Source organism: Otolemur garnettii, unplaced genomic scaffold (assembly GCF_000181295.1).
Source record: "Otolemur garnettii isolate 467f Iridium unplaced genomic scaffold, OtoGar3 scaffold00008, whole genome shotgun sequence".
Lineage (NCBI taxonomy): Eukaryota > Metazoa > Chordata > Mammalia > Primates > Galagidae > Otolemur > Otolemur garnettii.
In genome coordinates, this window is record NW_003852403.1 from 31,101,783 (window position 1) to 31,124,535 (window position 22,753).

The window sequence follows — 22,753 nt, forward strand, 5'->3', positions numbered from 1 at the left end:
GCTGGAGGTTGCTGTGAGCTGTAATGCCACGGCACTCTGCCCAGGGGGACAGCTTGAGGCTCTGTCTCAAAAAAAAAAAAAAAAAAAAAAAAGAAGACACCAGGACTGCTATATGAGAGGGAAGTGGAATGGAGGGGGGAGCTGGAGAAGTAGGTAGGAACCAGGTTATGCAGGACCTGTGGGCATCCTAAGGAATTTGTGTGTTTATCAAAGTACAATAAAAAGCCATTTCTACATGCAAACAAAATTTTTGCAAATGATTGGGCAAAGTTCAATCTGCAGAGCATCAGTAAAAGCCCACTTAATATTACTATTTCCTAAAAGCAGACCCCAGATAAATTTAGATTCGACTAATTTAGATTTAACCCAGCTTCTTCCTCTACTACTGTTGTAAAAATAAAACTTCATGAATGCAATTAACATCTGTGATATAAGAGATGGCAATTGTGTTTTTGTTTTCTTCATGAATACATGAATATTAGCACAGAAATAAATCTTAGAAGTAGGGGAAATGGGGTGTGGTGTGTGGTGCAGTGCTTGCAGTCCCAGCTACTCTGGAGGCTCAGGCAAGAGGATTGTTTGAGCCCAGGAATTTAAGGCTAATTTTGGCAACATAACAAGACCCTGTCTCCCCCCCAAAAAAACAGTTCTCTCCCCTTAATGAAGATGTAGCACATTGTATAAATAGGTATGATACCAAGTAAAAGTACAAATTTGGTTGTTCAAAATCTATTTCAGCTCAATATGATATCAGCAGTGCACTCGGTGGACTAGGTTAACATTAAACCCAATGTTTTAAGAAAACAAAGTTTATAAAAAACAACCTTTTTTCTTTTAGAACCTGACTGAAAGATGAGAAGACACACTTTTCCCTGGGAGTGTTCCATAGTACTGGGGGGAGGACAGGAGGAGTTCTGTGGGGGCATCAATGAATCAACATTGGGCAAAAATTAGCAGTCATTGAAATTGGCAGTGGCTGCAGATTCATTATGCTCTTTTGTCTGCATCTGTATATGTTTAACATTCACCATTCTAAAAGTTCACTTTTAGTCCCAAATAAAAGAAACCTGAATTAAAACAGTCAAGGGCAGCGACTGTGGTTCAAAGGAGTAGGGCACTGGCCCCATGTATGCCAGAGGTGGCGGGTTCACATCCAGCCCAGCCAAAAACTGAAAAATAAAAAAAAGTCAGAAAGATAACGGTAATGCCTACCCAGTAACCATCCTCCAATTTATCTGTTTCTTAGCTTGGATCTTTGAATATGTCATTATTTTAATGCAATACTTCCCCTATAGTTTATTTAATCTGATGATAGGACAAAGCTTGAAAAATAACAGATCTTTGTTGACTGATGTGAACATCATCAAGCATCTCACACAATTGTAAGCTGGAGAGGACACTTACACTGGGTATTATAGGAGGCGTCAAGGTGCCTTTTCTTAAGCCTTCCCAATTAAAGCCCTCAAACCATCTAGGAAGGGGGAAAAAAGCAGACAGTTAGAGGCATGTTACCTAAACCTCAACCTTCTCATTGCAACATGTATGGTATACGTGACTGATGGAAAACCCTTAGACAAACTTTCTTGTGACAACAATGTTTTCTATTTAATTACAGACTTTCTTCAATTCGCTTATTTGATAAAATGCATATTTTTCACAGGTATAATTGTCAGACTTCAAGTACCCGTGAACACGCAACTCTTTCTCTCTTGCAATTTCAGGCACGATGCCTGGATGACTTTGTTCCTACACTATGATTATAATTTAATAAATGTCATAATATGCTTGGCCCTCTGCTTTAGGGGACATTTTATTTTAAAAAGATAAAAATCAGGGCATGAAGAGTCAGGACAGAAAATTAACTTTCCATCTTTGCCACTGATTCAGCGCACAGTCTCAGCTAATTAACCTTTTCACATCACTGTGAAATTGTATTGGTCTCTGCATATCTCATTTGCTTTTCTTTTTTAAAATAGAACGAAGGTGTTTTGTACATACCGTACGGCTTTTCGTGTGTGACAATGAGGATCACATGTCACTAGAGGTTGGTTTTCGGTTTGTGTTTGAAGGTTTTGCTGTTAGCAAATACTTACATCATATTCTTAACAGGCCTTACAGATATTCGTAGCTTTTTTTTTTTAAAGCAAATACATTCCTCTGATAGAGATGTGAACTTCCTGTGACTTACACAAACAGGCTAATAGAGACAAATCCATGTGAGCTGACTTTGGCTTTAGAACATGACTTTAACACAGGAAAGGATACTGAAGATGTTGCAATTGTTTAAAAAAAAACAAACAAACCTGTATTTTGTACTTTTTTTTTCCTCCTGTTACATCATCTTATTAGGAAATGGTTTGCTTTTAGTCTAGGAAATGAGGTATGATACGGTGGAGGATTTTTATTTTTAATATCCTGGTAGATAATAGAAGCCTCCAAGTAAAATGACACATTTCCTTTTTTGTGCCGGAGAGGGAAACAAAATAAATGCCTGTTTGTAGGAGTTGGTTGAAAATTGAATTCAATGAATTTGTTGTTGGGAATGTCACAGGGTTGTTAAATATGTCTAAATAAGTTCTAGACACACAACCAGGAAAGCCTTTAAAAGACTATGTGGTTTATACCCTCTTTTTGGAAGTTCCTACAGGCTAATTGTGTCAGCTATACGCCAATAATCTGGAATCACAGCCTCCTGGGGAAATGCTTATCAGGTTTTCTGAACTCTGAAACCCAAAGTTGTAAGGAAAGAACACTTACTTGTGCTTTTGAATGTCTTTGACTCCATTTTTCAAATTCCCTAATCTTTCTGACGGGTTGTCCCTAAAAGTAAAATAATAATTTTATTAAGTAATCTAATTTTTTCCACATGATCATCCTTTCAAAAATAATGTGGTTCAAATACTTACCTGCATAGTTTTTTAATTAGGTTAGCAGCATTTTTGGCAATCTTCTTTGGAAATTCTATCATATCAATCCCCCTCAAGATGATGTTATAGGTCTTCATGGGATCTGGGCCTGAGAAAGGTGGGCTGGGAGAAGGGGGGACATGAAAGAGAGGTTGCTTTGCTTCTACGAGAGAACACAACTCGCTATAAACTACACCCACCACACCGTTCTTATTGGGAGGATCATGTTAGGAGTTTTTATGGAATTAAAGTTTATTAACAGCAAAACAGTGTGGAAACCCTTCCAGGTAAAACACTTGGCAAAATCACAGATGGATCTATTGTTTTCCGTATTTCTTTTTAGTGTGAGTGTCTAACCCATTTGCTGTCTTTGCCTGTTCAGGATTCCCCTTCTACACCTTCTCACAATTTCTGACTCACTGATCACACTTGGGATGAAGTCCAAAATCGCGAAAGGAGCCACAAGAACATCAAAGAAGTGACTCCACCTCACCCCACCTCGTGCTTTCAACAACCTTCTCTCTCTTCTGCTGAAATACCAGCAATACCACTTTGCCAATTCAGGTATTCTGGCTTTCTTTCTTTTTGTTTCTTTTTGCCTGGAAGGTCCATTTGACTGGCAAATACCTCAATTTATCAAGTTTTAGCATAAATGGTGGCCAACTTTACATAGGTTATCTAGGTCACATAGCCTATATCAACTAACTTGTCCAGTCCAATGCTCAAATTTAATCTTAGAGTCCCTTGTTAGACTCTCTTATAGTATACTTATGACTTACTGTATTTTGCAATTATCTTTTATTTGTGTGCTTATTTGTTTTAGGTCTTTCTTCCCATCCAGACTATGCTTTGTTTTCTGCGAGTATTCCCAGAGTTAAGTAGAGTGCCTAGCATGCAGGAAGGGATCAGTATATATTTGTTGAGCTAATGCTTCTTTAGAATACTGTCTCCCTGTTCACAGGCTCTCAGCAGATGACTTAGCACTACCCAGCCTCTTTGCTAGCAGGGGTGTGATACCCAAGCCCTTGTGTGCCACATATGTTAGCGATTTTTTTTTTTTAACTTTCCATCCTCAGTGTGTGACTTTGTGTCAGCCTCACAGGATACAAGGGTAACTAATGTTTTGAGCCTTCCTTGAAATATATCATAGTTCAGAGGGGAGATTATGGTATACCTTGACAAATGATTTATTTGGAAATTAATTATTCTCTTAATACTGGGTTCACATGCCTGTGAGAAAGAAATCCTACAGATTATTTTTGTCGTGTCCATCATATTTATTAATAACAGTTCAAACTATTTCCTTTTATCAGGCAGGCTAAAAAATAATGAGTTATTTAAAGTGGAGTTTAGTAGATTTGCTTTGTGCAGGGGCTGTGATGACCTCTACCTTGATTTTCTGTGACAAGTGCTTTCTTCTGACTTTAAATGTCATTAACTAGTAATTGCCTCCCAATTTTAAATCACTTTTAAAAGTGCATAAATATTTTCATGCAATTCTATTTAGCATTCTCTTAGAATTTAAAAATGTTCTCTTAGGTGATGCTGTGATTGAATATTCCCTTTACTCTCTTAAGTTAACTTGCCAATTTTGATTTTTATTTTAAAAAATAAAGAAGAGCCACATCTTCAGTTTTATCAATCGAATAATAAAAAAACCCAGTTTTCTAATTTATGATTTTGCTTTTCTATTTATCTGTTTATCTTATACAATCATAACAATTTATTAAAAATGATCTTCATGGTTTTGCTTCTTTTTTTCTGTTTCAATGTTTTAAATTTTATATATTTTTATTTTTAAATCTTTTTTAATATGGAATGCTTCATGAATTTGGGCTTCACCCTTGCTCAGGAGTCATCCTAATCCTCTCTGTATTGTTTCAATTTTAGTATATGTGCTGCCAAAGTCAGCATCTTTACGGTTTTCCTAAGTAATGCACATTCAGTCTAAGATATTCAAAGGAAAAAAAAATATATATATATATTTAAAATTATTTCAAAGAAAGTAATAATCATCCAACACCCAAAAGTATTAATAATAATCATTTCATGACCATAATTTTATGCATTTGTCTTTGTAGATAAAGGCACACAGCATAATAGTACACATGTTTTTAAAATTAAAAATGTATTCAATTTAATTTTACTCTAGTTAAGCTGCGGAGAAAAATGGAAAAAAATGCTAAATGACAAATATGTACTTTTTCATCATTATACATTCCTAAAAAATTCCCTAAAATTAAGAAAAATTTTTTAAAAACTTTCTTTTCTGTAATGACATGCTTCAACTGTAAAAAATATTTAAGGTTACTGATTATGACCAATGAAAAATAAGTTTACTTATAGTTATTCCTTCCTTTCCCCTCCCACTTTAACTTTTGTTGCTTTTAGTATTGTTTTTAAGATTGTCAAAGATTACAATATTTACATTCTGCTCTATTACCCAAATTTAAATTACACTTAGATGAATCTAAGTTCTAGATTAATAGAGATTTAATTAATATCAAAGTTCATAGTCTGTCTTTTTACCAGTTTCTCTATTCCTGATTGGTTTATTTTGATTTATCTTTTGTTGACTTGGTCAAATAGTGGTCTTTCTGAGAAAGGCCTGGGGTATACGTTTTATATGTTATATTTGCATTTTAAGAATGACTTAACTCTGCATAAACTGCTTGGGTTGTATGTTCTCTCTCCTCAGTGCCATATAGTTCTAGATGTCCTATCTTTTGGCATTAAAGGCACTTATACAGTACATCACTACCTATGCCATATAGGACATACTTTGGTGGCTTTGATGTCGATATGATTATTCACTATTATTGACTTGAGGAAATTACACTTGGACACATTGTGGTGTTATTATTCTGAATAGGTTTCCCCATGGTCACTGCAGATCAAAAGGATACAATGAGTTGAGTCGGCCATGAATTTTCTATTATATAACTTTGAAATTCTTCCTGATCTAATCAATGCCAATCACCAGAGGGACAACAGATGACTGGAACAGATGAACTTAACCTAAACCTAGACTGCAGATGAATCATCTTTTCCTGAGTGGTGGGGGGGGTGGTAGATCCTCACATAAAATCAGTAAGTAACAAAGGAGTTGGGAAGGAGGGGTTGGTGATATGAGAGGGGTAGAGACTGCGTTCTTTGAGAACCTTTCTGATTATTACTCCTCCTTAAATTGGGCTAGCTTCTATTAAACTAGAATAAAGAAGGCTGGCGGGAAGGAGGTAATGAAAAATGCAACATCCTTCACTGGAATTAGTTGCTTTATAAACCGTCCCACCAGATCATCTATTTCCTTTGCACTCAATTTTTAGCATTTAGGATATCATGTGGCTCATGGCAAAGTCTGAAATCTTGCACTCCCTGTCTCCCTCCTTTTTTTGCCCTCCCATTTTCTTTATTGACCAATATCATGGGCCTTAAAAAGCAGTATTAATTGGTAACTTTATGAATTCCCTTCAGTTCTTCTGTCATACCGTGGTGCTTAACTGGATCTCTGTGTGAACACTCCTTTGTCTTTCAAAGTCCATCCAGTTTTGCTATGTTGTTATTCAATCAAAAATCATAAGATATGACATTCAGGACCATAACACTTTGGAGTCATTCTTATGGCCCAGCAAAGTCTATCAGCATCACTCCTAGTCACATACTACATTTCATAGTGTTTGACAGGTGTGGTTGGTCACATTCTCATTGTACCTAAGATCATGAGAAATGTTTTATTCTTGTTTTCTCCTACCCTGCCCCTTCCCACCACCATCATCTCTTTGAGTAGAAAGACAAAAATAGAGTAAAAATGCTTTTTTCCCCTCCTATCTTTGATGGAAGTCTCTCTGTCTCTTTATATTTCTTGAAATGGATGCTAACTTCATTTATTTTTAATGATAACACTTATCTTAACAATATATGTATTTATGTAAATAAATTATTCATTTATAAATAGTTAATAAATGTGTGCTTAAGCTTTGGTCAAACCACACACATTGTGATTTATAATGCTTTATTTTGATTACTGTTCCACCACTACATACCTTCTTTGTCCCTGCTGTTTAGAAAAGTGCTTTCAAATTTTCAAGTATTTAGATATTTTCTTTTAAATGTTTGTTATCAAATATTTGTTTTATTATTTTGTGGTCAGATGCTATGGTCTGTGAAATTTCTACTTTAAAACATTGAGGATTCTTCTGTTATTAATGATTTACTACAGTGTAGTATGTGGCAATTTTTAAGATTAAGGCTTTAATCATTTTTCCTATTAATCAATGAATAAACATTGATCACAGAATAATTTCTATTCAAGTAAAGAGAAATAGAAATTTTCAGTTAAATTTTAAATTAATACTTGAGTAGAGTATTAATAACAAAAACAAATTAAGTACTTTAGCATTAATACCTGAGTATAGTTATTAATGATTAATATTTTATTTATTTAATAGTTAATATTTCATTGTCTTATATTCATTATATGATTGTTTTTATAGTAATTCTAAGCATACTAGAAAGATTGCTTATCTGTATGTTAAATTTAACCTTCTCTTTTATCCAAACCTTTCATATTGTTATATGTCTACTTAATTTGCCATATATTTAAAGTAGTTTACATCTATACAAGAGAGAATATCAAACTAAATTGGGTTAGGTCATAGATAATTTCTTTGAAATCTCCATAAAAGTTTTAAGAGTAATAATATAAAATGCCAACAAATGAAAATCAAAGCACAGTTAGTTATTTGTGGCTAAGGTAGTAGTTTCTAACCCTCACAGAGTGCTTACTATGTGCTACACAATCTTCTAAGTGTTTCATAGTCTCCCTGAATTCTCACAATTCTGAGTCTGAAAGTCCTAAATCTTCCTCTCATTCTCACTGATGCCTAAGTCCCCTTCAGTAAATCTTTCTCATTCTGTCTCTTACTTAACTTTTCTTGCCAGTGCCTCAACCCTATTCTAGGCTCTCAGCATTCCAGAACTGAGAGTGATCTCCCAACTAGGCTTCCTATCCCTCTTCCAATTTGCCCTACATATTACTGTCAGCTTGTTTTTCCTTAAATACCAAACTCCTGTCATTCATTCCTGTGTTGGAAAATACTCAATGATTCCCTCTCTGGATGGAGTCCAAATCTTCAAGTCCAGCAATCATGCTCCTTGAAAGATGAGTCATCTCGATCTGTTAGTCTTTTCCATGGACCTTTTACATGTCTGTGCCTATCACTACCTTTCTCTTTCAGCCATGTCTCTCTGCTTCGAATGCCCTTTCCTTTCCTTTCTATAGCTAAGCCCTGTTCTCACATCAAGAACCGACTATGGTCTTACATCCATTCTTCAAAGGCCTCTTTGGACAAACTCAATGCTCTTCTGAACTCTGTGCTTCATAATAACCCTGTTACTTCACTGTCTTTAGCCTATCCGATGGTGAAGTATTTGTTTTTATGTTAGTATTGGTTTTGGACGAGCTTATAGATTGTCTTATGTGGTATTCCTACAGCCTTTTCTCTTTGTTGATTACAATTCTACACAAAAGATCTGCAGAGCATTCACATTTCATTTAGATATAACAATTGCTAACACACATTTCTAAGTTCATAGAAAAGTTGACCCTAGATATTTTTATATGATTATCATCTCCTTTGCTGGCTAAATGACTGGGCTCAAAAATTTCATAAAAGGACATTGGATCCCTCCTCATTCACATGTGTCTACAGAATTAGCAAAAATGAGACCAAACATGGTGTTGAGGTGGTTGCCTTCATCTGACCCATTTTTGACTTTGCTTTATAAATTCCAGACATTTGCCTAATTCCAAGGTGGCATTAAGATATGGTGAAATTCACTTTAAGGTGGTCTAATCAGGGTGAAAATGGCAAGAGCATGTAGCTGTTTGCTCCTCTATTTTTATAATAATAGTAATTCCCTATCGATATCCATACCTGCCAGTCAGAAGTTCATACATTAGGATTCCCAGGGACCAATAGTCAGCTGAAATGTCATGTCCTTTGTTCAGGATGATCTCTGGGGCGACATACTCTGGAGTTCCACAAAAAGTCCATGTTTTCTTTCCAAACCCTATTTTCTTTGCAAAGCCAAAATCAACCTTATGAAGAGAAAAAAACAAGATACTTTAAGCTACACATGATTACATTCAAAAGCAATGAATTATTTTGAATTCATTGAAATATACCAATGATGATAATAATAAAAAAGGCGCAAGTTATTATAGTCCTGTCTTTTAAAAGGAATCTTCTCTATTGCAAACAAAGTCTCCCTGATCAAATGTAGTTTTAATGGGAAAAATTGTAACCTGAGTATCAGATAAAATTTACATCATGAAAAATAAAGGCAAATCTTTCTTTCTGGAAACAGTTTTTATTTTTTCTTCTTTTATGCCAATGGAGGTTTGGGCAAAAGAAAGAAGTTCTCTTTTACTCAAAGTTTCTAACAGGTCAGTGGGGGCTACTAAACATCTTTCCCAGAATATTCATAATTTTGCTGGATTTAATAGAGTTGACAATTCATTTAGTATTAATGATTTAAGAAGCCGCTTTTTTCTCAAAGGTGGTGAATAACACAGTTATGGGACCAATGACTTGGCAATTGAGACACATAAACAAAATAAAATAAAAATTTATTCATTTTTTAGAAACTTTCTTAAGAAAGAGCCTTGAGTGCAGAAAGTCTATTAATATTTTTTTCTAAAACAATTTGGTTGAATTGCAAAGAATTAACTGCTACTGATTTGACTTCTCTAAAAACTATATGATTAAAAGTTCCAAAAATTTTAAAAATGGAATCAGGTACTGACAGATCCAAAAAAGGTGCATTTTTAAATAAGAGAATTCCCATCTATGGTAAATCTTTAGGGCTTTCGCTTTATTACTATTATTAACAGGGCAGGATAGCATTGTCTGCCAAGTCCATTCTCCCCAGTAGCATTATTTTTAAATCTAAAATATTAAAGTATTAAATGACTCATAGATTTTTAATACAACCACCAATTGCCTTTGGATGGCAGAAATCGGAGTAGAAGAATGGTCTTCTATGATCTCTCCTAAGTCTATAATACATGCCAGCAAGTGTGTTTTCTAATCGTTATGAGATAGCATATTTTGCTAGGATATTGTTAACTTAAATTAGCCAATTTACTTTCTTATAGCTGTTACATAAATTGAAAGAATATTGAGTTGAAAATTGTAACACTAAAATCTGCCTTTAAGAAAAGTAACCACCTAAAACTAAGATTTTACATTAATAAACAAACACAGCTTTATAAACAAATATTTGAAAACCGCAGGGGTAAAACCCACACGGGAAACGCACTGACCAGTTTGGCGTAACCTCGGTGATCTAGGATGAGATTTTCTGGCTTGAGGTCCCTGTAAATAATTCCTTTGGAATGCAGATAGGCAAAAGCTTCTACCACACATGCTGTGTAAAATCTGGTTGTAGAATCTTCAAACGAACCTCTGAGATACAGAAAATGGAATAGAAAGTGTATGAGAAATTAGTTTCTCTTACAAGTTTTTTCCCCCCTCTCATTTCACTGTATACCTTTGCCAAAATTTAACCCAGAGATCAATGTCTGAGTAGCTACATGTCACGTGATTAGCATTGCTTTGGGTTTTCAAAAGCATTCCAGGATCAAGTCAAGGAATTCTCTGCCTTTGAGAGTGAGATAGAGAAATCTAACTTCCTGAAAGGGCTGAAGGGGCGTTCATCAACACACTGCACTTCATGGACTTAGTGGCTTCCTCTCAATAGCCCACTACAATCTAAAAAGGCATAGAGTTACAGCAGTGGGCAGAAGAGAGAATGGATACCATTACAGAAGACAGAACTGATACTATTATGCCTCAGAGCTTATCTGCCAAGGATTTGGTTTTTAAAGGAGAGGTTTATGGCTTTATTCGTCTTTATTCTAAGAGGGCTTGTTGTTGAATCTTTGTAAACGAGGTAGACACATTTCATGAGACTGTAACTGTAAGCCAGTTCAAAGAACCACTCTGGAAATGAGTTGTAATGCTACTGATGCAATCATGTTGCACGCTCAGTATTCTGATTTTCCATCTTCTGTCATTAAGACAATATCTATTTCCTACACTACTGCCTTCTTATTAATAGGAGAAGATGAAACTAAAAGACAATTAGAAAGAAAAAGCTAACTGGAAGGGAATGTTTCTTAGTGAAGTGGATTATAATGTTTAGCAAGAAAACTCTATGCGTGTGCATATATTATGCATATAGGTAAGAATATGAGTATGCACATCAACTCTTTTTTTTTTTGGCTAGGGCTGGGTTTGAACCTGCCACCTCCAGTATATGGGGCCAGTGCCCCACCCTTTGAGCCACGGGCACTGCCCCACATCAACTCTTAAGGTAGTTGAGATGTAACATGAGCAACAAGCACACAGGTGGTTTTGGGTAGTATGCCAAAAATGGTAGCCCCAGAGCTTCCTTTCATGAGAGTCTGTGATGCCCATTGGCATTTGGTAACATCTACTTCTTTTCCAAAATTAAGGAGTAATGTCTTACAAACGGGGCAGTGGAATATGGCTGAGTTTTTACTAAATTCATAAGTGAATAAAGACTAAGGCAGTCAACTAAAGGGATGGTCTTCACTTCACCTGCTAATGTTTTCTGAATTGTCAGTGAAATAATCATCTCTTCTTTTAAAATATAATTCTAGGAATAATATCTACTTCTCTAGATACTAAAATCTTAGCTATAATTACTAAGTATCTGGATGGAACAATTGTTAATTTATGAGGACAAGAAAAAGCTTGAGAACCACAGCCAAAGCAGAAAATAAATGACATAACTTATGTGGCAATTATCCTACTTGGAGCTATTCTTGCAGAACTGAAATTCTATAATCCTGTGTATTGGAAAAGGGATTAGAGTATTGCCTTGAAGGTCCTTTCTTCTTTGCCCATAATTAAGTTATGTGTGTTTGTCTATCAAGAGTTGAGATTTTTTTCAATTGGAGAGATTGTTTACTTAAATAGTAAACATCTGTGTTTCTATAATTAGCATACTGCTTTAGCTACCTTGAGTGCTGTATTTGACTTCTGTCCCTTCTCAGTGGAGAATATTGAAAAGCAAAGCAAAACAGCAATACAAAGGGTGCATGGGGGCAGCACCTGTGGTTCAAGGAGCAGGGTGCCAGCCCCATATACCGGAGGTGGCAGGTTCAAACCCAGCCCTGGCCAAAAACTAAAAACAAAACAAACAAACAAACAAACAAACAAAGGATGCATGGAATAGATTCTTATTTCATATTACCTGTTTTATTTCAACCAGCAACTTGATTGCTTCCTTATATCAGGACTGTTTAACTATGATTTGGGTGGGCCTTATTGAAAGGCTACAAATTCTCAATTAATGTTAGAAGAGATTATTTCTGCAGGTGCAATTCTGGGAACATATTTCTGCTTCCCTTAATATTTAGTTGTTAATGGAACCAAACTTCCAAATACATTGTTAATGTTAAAATGGAAGTAAAGGCTTATGTGAGAAATTAATTTCTTATGAAATCTCTGCTGAATGGTGTATCCACATTCTGAATAGGCTGGTTATTCACAAGATGGAAAAGCCTAATACCAACTCAAAGTCATAAGAGGAGGCTGCAAATTAGGAATATGGACCCTGAGATGAGACTCCTGAGTTCAAATTTGGGCTCCATGTACTACTTGATCTAGAGCAACTAACTATACTTCTCTGGGACAAATAGAGCTAACAAGAGGTGAAGACCCAAAGATCTATGACTTATGGTCAATTTACTTCACATTGAAAATGGAGGGTTTTGGCTGGGAGACAATAAAAGAGTAATTGTTGCCTGTACATTTGTGAGAAGCATGGGAAAAGTGAAAAGAACAGAGATCAACAGAGGATTCTTCAGAGCTAATTCATGGCAGTTAGCCTTGACCTTGAAGGCTAACTAGGAATATGGACCCTGAGATGAGACTCCTGAGTTCCAATTTGGGCTCCACTTACTGCTCGATCTTGACCACCTAACTATACTTCTCTGGGGCTCAGTGTTGGAATATGCAAAATGTGGCCAATAATGGTAACAATTTCATTGTTAATTGTAAAGACTCAACCAATTGATGATATACTTAGAATAAATTCTGGCATAAAACTCATAAAAAATAGCCATTATATAATTGAGTGCCAGAAAACTCTTCTTTAGCTACCACATCTTCATCTAAGAAAATTAACCAACATAATAGAGGGCTGGCTGCAGTATTTTGGGGGTGGAGGTGAGCAATTCGCGACATGAATTATCACTGTTATGAAAATGCTTTTCAAAGCCAAGGCTAACTGCCATGAATTAGTTCTGAAGAATCCTCTGCTAATCTCTGTTCCTTTCACTTTTCCCATGCTTCTCACAAATGTACAGGCAAAAAATTCCTCTTTTATTGTCTTCCAGCCCAAACCCTCCATTTTCAAGGTGAAGTAAATGGACCATAAATCATAGCTCTTTGGGTCTTCAGTTCTTGGTAGCTCTGTTTATTTGTCCCAAGTTTTTTTTGTTTGTTTGTTTCTGAGCCATTTTGGAATTTGAAGGAGTCTAGAAAGCTGGTTTCAATTCCTTCAACAGAGCTATATGGAGTATCTTTCCTATATATTTGTAACTGATTTTGAAAGTCAAATGTAAATCTTGTCTCACACCTTGATAAATCAGGGTCACATATGCACACAAAATGTTTACCAGCAATACACTGTTTCATTTGCTAAACATCTGATGTCTATAATTTGTGCATTTTAAAATACACATCTTGAAAGCAATTGGAAAGCAAAATGTTAGAGTTACTGGTAATGAAAAATAACTATTAGAATTAGAAATGGCAGTGTAAATTTGATCTAAAAAAGACACGAAAGCTTGTTTTATCAATACTTCAGAGAGTTGCTTAAAGAAATAAATCCCTTGCCCTATATCACTCTGAAGTAATAAATTACGCCTTGACAGCTGTGTCATTTCAATTGAAACAAATAAGAAGCACTTAACACCCTCTCTGTGAATGAGTGGTTGTTTCAGGCTAGAGGGTAATAAACAATAATTTGATTAAAGAATTAAGGGCTATTTATTGATAGAATCAAATTAAAGTTTAATCACAGTGTTTAATTGACTTGTCATAAACGGAATCCTTATGTGTCAGGATGTAACAAAGACAAAATATGTCTCATCAAAAAATTTTCACTCTTTTTATTGACTAGCAATGACAATCATTAGTGAGTGAATAACCCTGAAGTATATTTGCAATCTAGGTGAGCTTATTGCCAAATTGTCAATTTAGGGAGGCTAAGTTATTATGAAGATAAGACTTACTGTCTTTGAGATGCCTTCGATCTGTGCCACCTATTAAGTCATCTTACATGGAATTTTAATAATTACCCTCCACAAAAGAGCTGGAATCAAGAAGGCTGAACATGAAAGTCCCTCACGATTTGTGGCCTTATAAGATACACATAGGATGTCGTGACCAGAAAGTGAGATTTGTGAGATTTGAAAATTATGGTTTCTGAAGTACTTATGTAAGGAATTCAGTAAGAAAAATGAACATACACTTTAAAAATTCTTATGAAGCAAATCACTGAGATGTTAAATTTCATTAAGCTAAAATATACATGAAATACTAATATTAACAAATAAGTATAAATACTAATAGTATATATTAGTTATATGTAATGCCACAATTGTAAGCTTAGGGAGGCTAAATCATAAGTCAATATAAGTACTAATCTATATTTATTTATCTATCATATTAAGTACTTATATTTTTAAGAAAGTTGTGGGAGTTGTCCATTCCTTAGGTGTTAGAGAAGGGAAGAGAATAAAATATTTGCCAACCTGTGGCAAATAATGGAACATAACTTGAGGGAGGCAAAAAAGCCACCAAGTAGAAGATTAAACATGAAACCTAATAAATAATAGTCCCAAACACTGTGTATATAGATGGTGTCATTTTCATTCTTGCTTCTTGACAATAAAGAACCGTTCTGTGTCTCTCTCCTATGTTAGGGAGAGGAAGGAGAGGGAGCGGCCGGGAATGGTCATCTCAGCTGTGAGGGGAGAGGAGGTCTGGGTTGCTATCAGAGACTTCCTGTGCTAAATCCCTGAGGCTCAGAGGTATTTCCATGTCAGTAATGAGTAAGGTCAGCCAAGCCTTTCTTTAGATCAGCCCAAACACATTTCCTGCATGCTTTCAGGAAAGCATCTCCTTTTGCTGCTATCCTCAAATAGGAAAGGAAAACTGCATACATGGACAGGGTTTTGTCTTTTTTCTGGAGGGCAGATATCTTCATATACACTCCAATAGCATAATCTTCCCCTTGCCATTCTTTCATTTCTTTCTAACTCTTAATCTTAAACAAAAAGCTAGTGAGGGGGCAGACTAACAGGTGACTGGCTATCTACACTCATAGTTTTCCCTCAGCAATTTTTTTTTTTTATTGTTGGGGATTCATTCAGCAATTTCTTGAGTAGGCAAAAGAGAAGTCAGTGAGAATGAAAGCCGTAAAGAAAGCTACATGCATAGAAGGAAGAGAGTTAGCCGAGGCCAGTGATTCCAAGGTGATTTTATATATAATTGCTACTTCAACACCTCTGAATTTTAGGGAAGAGTCAGATAGCCACTGTTTCTGCAGATTATGCCTCTTCATGGCGTATGAAGCACACTGGGAGAACTCAGCAACTGTGCACCCCAAACACGACGGTGACAAAAGAGAAGGGAAAAGTGAGGACCAAAAGCAGCCTGGCGGAGGCGAGAAATGAATTGCTATTTGCCCTCCATCTACTCCACCAAAGCTAAGCTGCTTCTTAATAGGAAATTCTGCTACCCCAACAAATCACAATACACCTCACTCAGAATTGTTGGCTAGAATTTATGAACAAACAAAAGGTGAAATCAAGTTAAACAAGGTAAATTATGAAAGAATGTTTACTGTCAAAATTTCGTTGCAGATTGATGCCTGTGTATATTTGACACCTCATGAATGGACTTAAGGTTGAGTTTGATCATTATATTGCAGCTATTGTTCTGGTTAAAGGAGTTAATAGAGGATGTAATAAGTTATGAGAATATAGTCAGTCTCTTCCTGGGTGAATGACGGCTTTCATGTTTCATTTCACCTGTAAATCTTCTCCTATTCTAATTAGAAAGTAGTAGAGAAGAGAGTTCAAATAAATCAGGGGGTTGAAATATCAGGTCAAAAATAATACAGTAGAAACACATTAGGATATACCAGATATTAAATCATAGATCAAAATATCAGCTTTGTGCATCATAGATCAAAATATTAGCTTTGTGCAACAGCCTATAAATTCAAAGGAGTGGAATCACACCCATTTCATTTATCCCTGGATTCTATTACAATAGTTGGCGTGTAAGCTATACACAAATATTGAGTAATAATAATATAGTAGCATACTATGATGTAACAGCTTAGTACAGATATTAACCTTGTTCCTAAGTCCCAACACGAAGCACTCCGTTGTGTTTTTTTATCTTAAAATTTAAGAAATGAAATAAAACACTAACGTAATAGAATTCTGTATGTTAAAAAATCAATTTGACATTTATAACTAAGGCCATGGGAATAAAAGATCTGAAAGGACATTTTTTTATAAAGATATAAAGGTATGATAACAACACAGTGAGAATTTAAATGAGTATTTTATAAAGAGCCATTTGTTTTATTCTGAGATATCTAGAAAGTAACACATGTCAAAAAATGACTTGGCTCCCTGGGAACATCAGGGTCATCTACAACTAAGTTTTAGAAAGATGATGAAGCATCTAAGGGGCAGGCCTGAGACAAATAAGGAAAATACCAATGTCTGAGAGTGAGGGCTCACAGGAACAAAGAGGACTTAAGTGACCAGTCAATTATCCATGGAAAATGATCAAGACATTGTTCATAGGAAAATAAAATTGTGTTCATTACTTTTTAAAGAGTGAACACTTAGGGTAGATAATGATCTGATACATTTCTTGGGATATATTAAATAAAAAGATAATTTGCTAGTTATGTAATTTTATGAGATGAAAATTAAGATGCAATGAATTTGTATAATTAAAAGATGCAAGCATTAAACTTTACTTGCTCTGGAAGGGCAAAAAGGTAAATCTAAGTCAGACTGCTGACTTGAAATACTACTTAGGAATGGATTCATTTTTTATGTACTAAGGGCTAAAAGAGATGCCTAGAAACGTGTACATTTTGAAACCAAAGAACAACATAGAGGAAAAAAATTAATTTGGGAAAAATGCTCAGTGACGTGAAAAGCAGACTCCCTATATGGAAAAATAGTGAGACAATTAAACTAATAGTTAATCCACACTAAAATTATACAATAACCATAATTCTCTTCATGTTATAGCTATGAATGGAATTCAGGTAAAAAGTCAAATCCTCATATTCGTGCTGATCTAAGGCCTGTGTATACATTTTGCTCAGTAGGTAGGTAGGTACCATTTCTATTGTGGTACTGAGCCTATATGGTTAACCACATAGAGAGCTTGGTATGTTCATAGAGAGTGGTCTTAAATAAGAAAGCCTCTTATTTATTTATTGAAAATAAGCACACAAAGTGTAAATATGCTTGTTATACTTTATCGTGTCAACTCTTCTTAAAGACCAACAAGAGCAACTATGTTTTTAGAGCAGTAGAAATTTCTTAAATCTCCTACCTATCCCTGAGAATGGTCCAGAGCTCTCCACCTAGGCAAGCTTCCATCAGCATATACAGATATTTGCTGTCCTTAAATGTTCTGTACAGTCTGTAAATCACAAACAAGAGAACAATGGTTATATACAGCATCGTCTTTTAAAAACGTGTAAATATTTGAGGATATATACTTCAGATTATATATTGGCTATAATTTCATCAGCAGTATAAGAGAGCTCTAAGTTTACAAATAGGAAAAAGAAACCAACGGCTCCTGAATCAGATTTTAATAAGAGAGACTAAGAAGCTCATCTCTCCCTTGAAATCATAACCTAATAACAGCCTAAGAATATGGGGAGGGGTAGAGAGAGGGGAGAGGGGAATGGGTGGAGGGAGGGGGATTGGAGGGATCGCTTCTGTGGTTTATCTTACAAGGGTACAAGTGAATCTTTCTAAGAGTAGAATGTGAACGTTTTAAAATAATAACTAAGAAAATGACATGAAGGCTATGTTAACCATTTTGATGGAAATGTTTCAAATTGTATGTGAAAATACCACACTGTACCCCAGAAATGCATTAATGTACATAGTTACCATTCAATAAAAAAAAGAAAAGAAAAAAAAGAAGAAATAAACTAATCCTAATGATTATGGATAAAGGAGGTTTCCTGGGATCCTTTCAGGTCCAATTTGGCTGATGTTTACAGCAAGAGCTCTTGAGCACCATTCACTGGTCATAAACATGCACTGTGAACATGGATAGAAAGCAGATTAAACTTTACACATACAGAGTTGTATGAAGTTCATGTGCTGTTACTTCATGTACTTCCTTTTTCAGCCAGTGCCACTGGAAAATTAACTACAAAAATTTTACTGTATATAAATCTCCCATAATCCTGGCACTCTGGGTGACTGAGATGGCTGGATTGCTTGACTCAGGAGTTCAAGACCAGTCTGAGAAAGAGTAAGACCCTGTCTCTACTAAAAATAGAAAAACTAGCCAGTGTCATGGTGGGCACCTGTAGTCCCAGCTACTCAGGAGGCTGAGGCAAAAGTATCACCTGAGCCCCAAAGTTTGAAATTGCTGTGAGCTAGGCCGATGCCAGGATCCTCTACCCAGGATGACAGAATGAGACTCTGTCTTGGATTGAAAATAATAATCATAATAATAATAAATTCCCCCATTATTCTCTTATTAGTGCTGAAGTGATCAGCTGCCATTTCATTTTTTGGATCTTCAAAAATTATTCAAATAATTAAAGGTTAAATAGTATAATTTTTGTTATTTTGTTTTTTAAGCACCAGAGGTCTATATAATGTTCAGGAGTAAAAAAAGAGTATAAAAATAGAATGTTAGAGACTCTGGTACCACCTTTGAGGAAAACACAGTTTTTTTCAAGACTCTGATTCATTTCATAAGGAAAGGGGTGAGAGACAGAATTAATACTCTTTAAACTTTCTTAAAATCAACCAACTTCCTTAAAATTAGAGTAAAAAATAAGTTTCTCAGGCAGTGCCTGTGGTTCAAAGGAGTAGGGCACTGGCCCCATATGCTGGAGGTGGTGGGTTCAAACCCAGCCCTGGCCAAAAACTGCAAAATATGCAAAATGATAATAATAATAATAATAATAAAAAATAAGTTTCTCTGCGTGAATGAAAGGTGTCCACAGTGAGCACATGGGGAGGGTTTGTGGTTGATCCGCCCCTTGGAGGCAGGTGCTTCCGTCCCTGGGGCAGGGTCTTTACCTCACTATGAAATCGGAATGAGCCCCCTGCATGATCTGCTTCTCGGAGCGGATGTGTTCCTGCTGTCTTGTGTCTACAATGTGCCGTTTTTTGAGGATCTTCATTGCAAATGTTTTGGATTCTTCACTTTTCAACTGGACCTTAGAAAAAAAGAAGAGAGTAAGTGAGGAAAAGCCTGTAGACGTAATATAACAGAGCATATTATTATTCCCAAATAACAGATGCATGGGCATTTAAGTGAACCCCTTCCACCACCCAAGTTTCTATTTCTCTCTCTCTCTCTCTCTCTCAGACACACACACACGCAGTTTAAGTCCTTTCCAGAGCTGAGTTTAAAGTCTAGGGCTCACAACTATCCTCCAATCTCATTTTACTGATTTGGAAGAATTTAAACTAATTAATTTTGTTCCCATGTAGATTAGAAGGGGAAAAATAGACTGAATTTTAGTTTTGTTATTTCATTTCATGTTTGAGTAACTTTTTTCTTTTATTTTTCTCCTTCCATCACAAAAACGGAAATAAAAACTAATTTTTCTCCAATTTTACTTCAAGTGCTGATGGCACAAACGGGTCATCTACTTAACATTCTCTCTCTCTGGTTCTCATCCAAACACTTCTAGAGTTTCCAAGTTTATGGGAAGCCCCTTCTCCCTGCTGGGGCCGCAGCCTGTCATAGCTTCTGTACTGCCTACATTCTTGTTTTTTCTCTTTTTGCTTCTCAGTCTTTTTCTTTTCTACAGTTAAAAAAAAAAAAAAAGGAAAGTAAGAATACATTCTCGGGGGAGTTTGAAACTTTTTTTTTCTCCAAAAACAAGCATGATGTCTTTAACTCCTTTTAACCTCAAACCTTTCTGCTGAGTCATTGTGGGGGATCTACTCTGAGCCCTACTGTCTTTATCCCGCCAACACCTCTGTTCCAGCCCACAGGGCTCTGCGTGATTCGGGAGGAGGCTTGGGTTTACCAAATGCCAGACCTCAGGCAGGCTCCTGGTTTATGTTGACTGCTTTATAAAAAAATGTAACAAGGTAATGTGTGAGGAAAGGAGACACAGTAGAACTAATCACTTAATAGCAATATAGGGGAACAGGAGAAGCCCAGAGACACTACCAGCTGCCTATATTATTCGGAATTAATGACAACTTGGGGAAATAAGGTGATATGCGGTTCCTAATTTTCAACTGCAGTAGAGCTGTCTCCCTTTTAGTTGTGAATTATTTCCTGCTTCATCAGCAGGGATAGAGAAGGCCTTAAGTGTCTTCCTCATGCACTCAGGACAGACTGAATTCTAGCTAAGAGGACATTCATGTGGCAAGTTCCTTAGGCGGGAGCGTGAGAACACTGCAAATAAACAAGTCTTGGTTTGCTGCCAGCATTCGTGAATCCGTAGGACAGGTTAGAAGGAAAAATGGAATTTGAAAATGCTTTTAACAGCCAAAGGCCCTCTGTTTTGTCTGTGAAACTCTTTAAGATGACAGATCAGTGTGATACAAATGATCTCCGTTGGAGTTCATAATGAGACAAAATGTGAAAACTCACTTCTAAAGGAAATCTCGACAAAGAAGGAAGATGGCATGAAAAATGAGCTAGGTCAGAGTCCTGAAATCGAGAGGAAAAGTAATAATGTCAGATTCCCTCTTCTGTCTCTCCCCGTCCAACTGCTGAGGACTCTTGTGGAGTTCCAATGGCTAATGTAAAAATGATTCTCTTAGGTGATGATGAGACAGATTTTTCACTTATGTACGTGGTAGGAGAACTCGGGCTTGGTGATTGCAGGCCTGGACTTGAATTCTAACTCCACTTACTCTCTCCGGCTTTGGGGTCAGTCCCTTAACTGCTTTGGGCCCTAGCACTGAGAGGAGGATCCCAGCCAGCTTGCAGAGTCACTGTCATCTTAAATGGCCACTTGCCACCACCAAGTGGGCATTTGTTGATGGTCTCACTGCTGGTACCCTTGCCCTCCCCAGATATCAGTACCAAACAGGGCCAAATCAGATGTCTTTAAATAAAGCTGCTTTTTCAGAGAAGTAATCTGAAGTTTACCAAAAAGGTTCGTGTCTTGCCCAAGGCCACGGAACCATAAGTGGCAGAATTGGGTTTGTGTTCAGCGCTTAGTGGCCCACACTGCTTCCAGTATGTGCTGCTTCCTTTCAGCTAACTACAAAAAAGACTAAAAGCACAGCGATTGGTACTTTATAAATCAGAGTTTAATGGAATCAGCCAACTCATAGGCTTTCTGTGAGAAAAGCTGAAAGATGTATCCATCATCTTTAAGCTTCACTTATGCCAGGCATGTGGTTTGGGAGACCAGCCAAAGCCTCACTTTGTCATCTTCCTAGGCAATTACAGGGACCTCGGTGTGTTATCAGGGATTTTTTGAGGTACCTGACAGCTCCAATACTGCTAGGAGAAGCCACGGGGTTTAGGAAGAGGGTGATGAGTTCTGGCAAGTGGCAGATGGCTACAGAGAATGTTGGGAATCAGCTCTGGCATTTGCCAATACAGAAAGTATTCATTACAGGAAGTCTAGAGAGCCACACAGACCATCTGTCTTTTCTTCACAGGGAAGCAATCCTTGGGTCTAGAACCACCTCTCTTTGCACTCTGCAATAAACCTCATGAGTCCTCAGAATCTCCATTTCCAACTTAGAAATTGTAGAATACCACAAGACTCAGGGAAACCAGGCTCCTGACCAGAAAGTCCAAGCACGGGAAAATAACTGGGGAGCTAATGTCACAGCCAATAATGTTGGAATTAATTCTCCGTGTATCAGAAATCTCATGATAAATTGGAAAAAAAAACTGCAATCAATCTAAATGTCTATCAAGAACTTGGAAAATAAATCACAGCGTATCTATGAAATGCAGTTTTAACCGATGGCTACCATCATATCTAACATTATGGGAAAACAACCAAGACAGACATGAGTGAAAGATACTAGTTATAAAACAGGCCGTCTTTTATGATCCCCCAAATAGCATGTTTGTATGTGAGTATATATCTACTTCTCCATTTCTATCTAAAATAAATTTATGAAGAGCCAATCAAAAATGTATCCAGTGATAGAGTAAACAATGGTTTTCTCTTAGGGAGAATTTTGGTTGATTTTTACCTTTTACTTTTTGAATTGCTTAACTTTTGTGCTATTGTTGGACTTCACGTTTAGGGTGAGTAAAAATATAACATTAGCCATAGAAAAAAAGTAAAAAATTTCTTTTAAATTCTAATAGCTACTTACTTTTATAGTCTGACTTTCTCAAGTTGATTCGGGTTCTACTAGAATTCCATGAATGCAGAAGACCTTGGAAGTTGTATGCAGGCGGGCAACCTCTGGGCTGAACTACACTATTCCCCTTCTTTTTTTTTTTTTTTTTTTTTGAGACAGAGCCTCAAGCTGTCCCCCTGGGTAGAGTGCCGTGGCATCACAG

At 36.3% G+C, this 22,753-nt stretch overlaps 1 protein-coding gene and 1 non-coding gene across 3 annotated transcripts in view; both read right to left on the reverse strand.

Annotated features, from left to right (window-relative positions):
- PRKG1 (protein kinase, cGMP-dependent, type I) overlaps nt 1–22,753 on the reverse strand; it is a 1,243,017-nt gene that overhangs the window by 2,285 nt on the left and 1,217,979 nt on the right. For both annotated transcript variants that reach the window (XM_012801440.2, XM_012801439.2), the window contains exons 11-17: nt 19,327–19,466; nt 17,603–17,692; nt 10,234–10,375; nt 8,843–9,006; nt 2,907–3,029; nt 2,758–2,820; nt 1,405–1,471 (exon numbers count right to left, since the gene is read on the reverse strand). In XM_012801440.2, coding sequence (XP_012656894.1) covers nt 1,405–1,471; nt 2,758–2,820; nt 2,907–3,029; nt 8,843–9,006; nt 10,234–10,375; nt 17,603–17,692; nt 19,327–19,466 — 789 coding nt within the window. The remainder of the gene's footprint in view (nt 1–1,404; nt 1,472–2,757; nt 2,821–2,906; nt 3,030–8,842; nt 9,007–10,233; nt 10,376–17,602; nt 17,693–19,326; nt 19,467–22,753) is intronic.
- Nucleotides 4,714–4,820, reverse strand: LOC111723184. Its single transcript, XR_002771782.1, has one exon. It is a non-coding gene; the product is annotated as a U6 spliceosomal RNA (small nuclear RNA).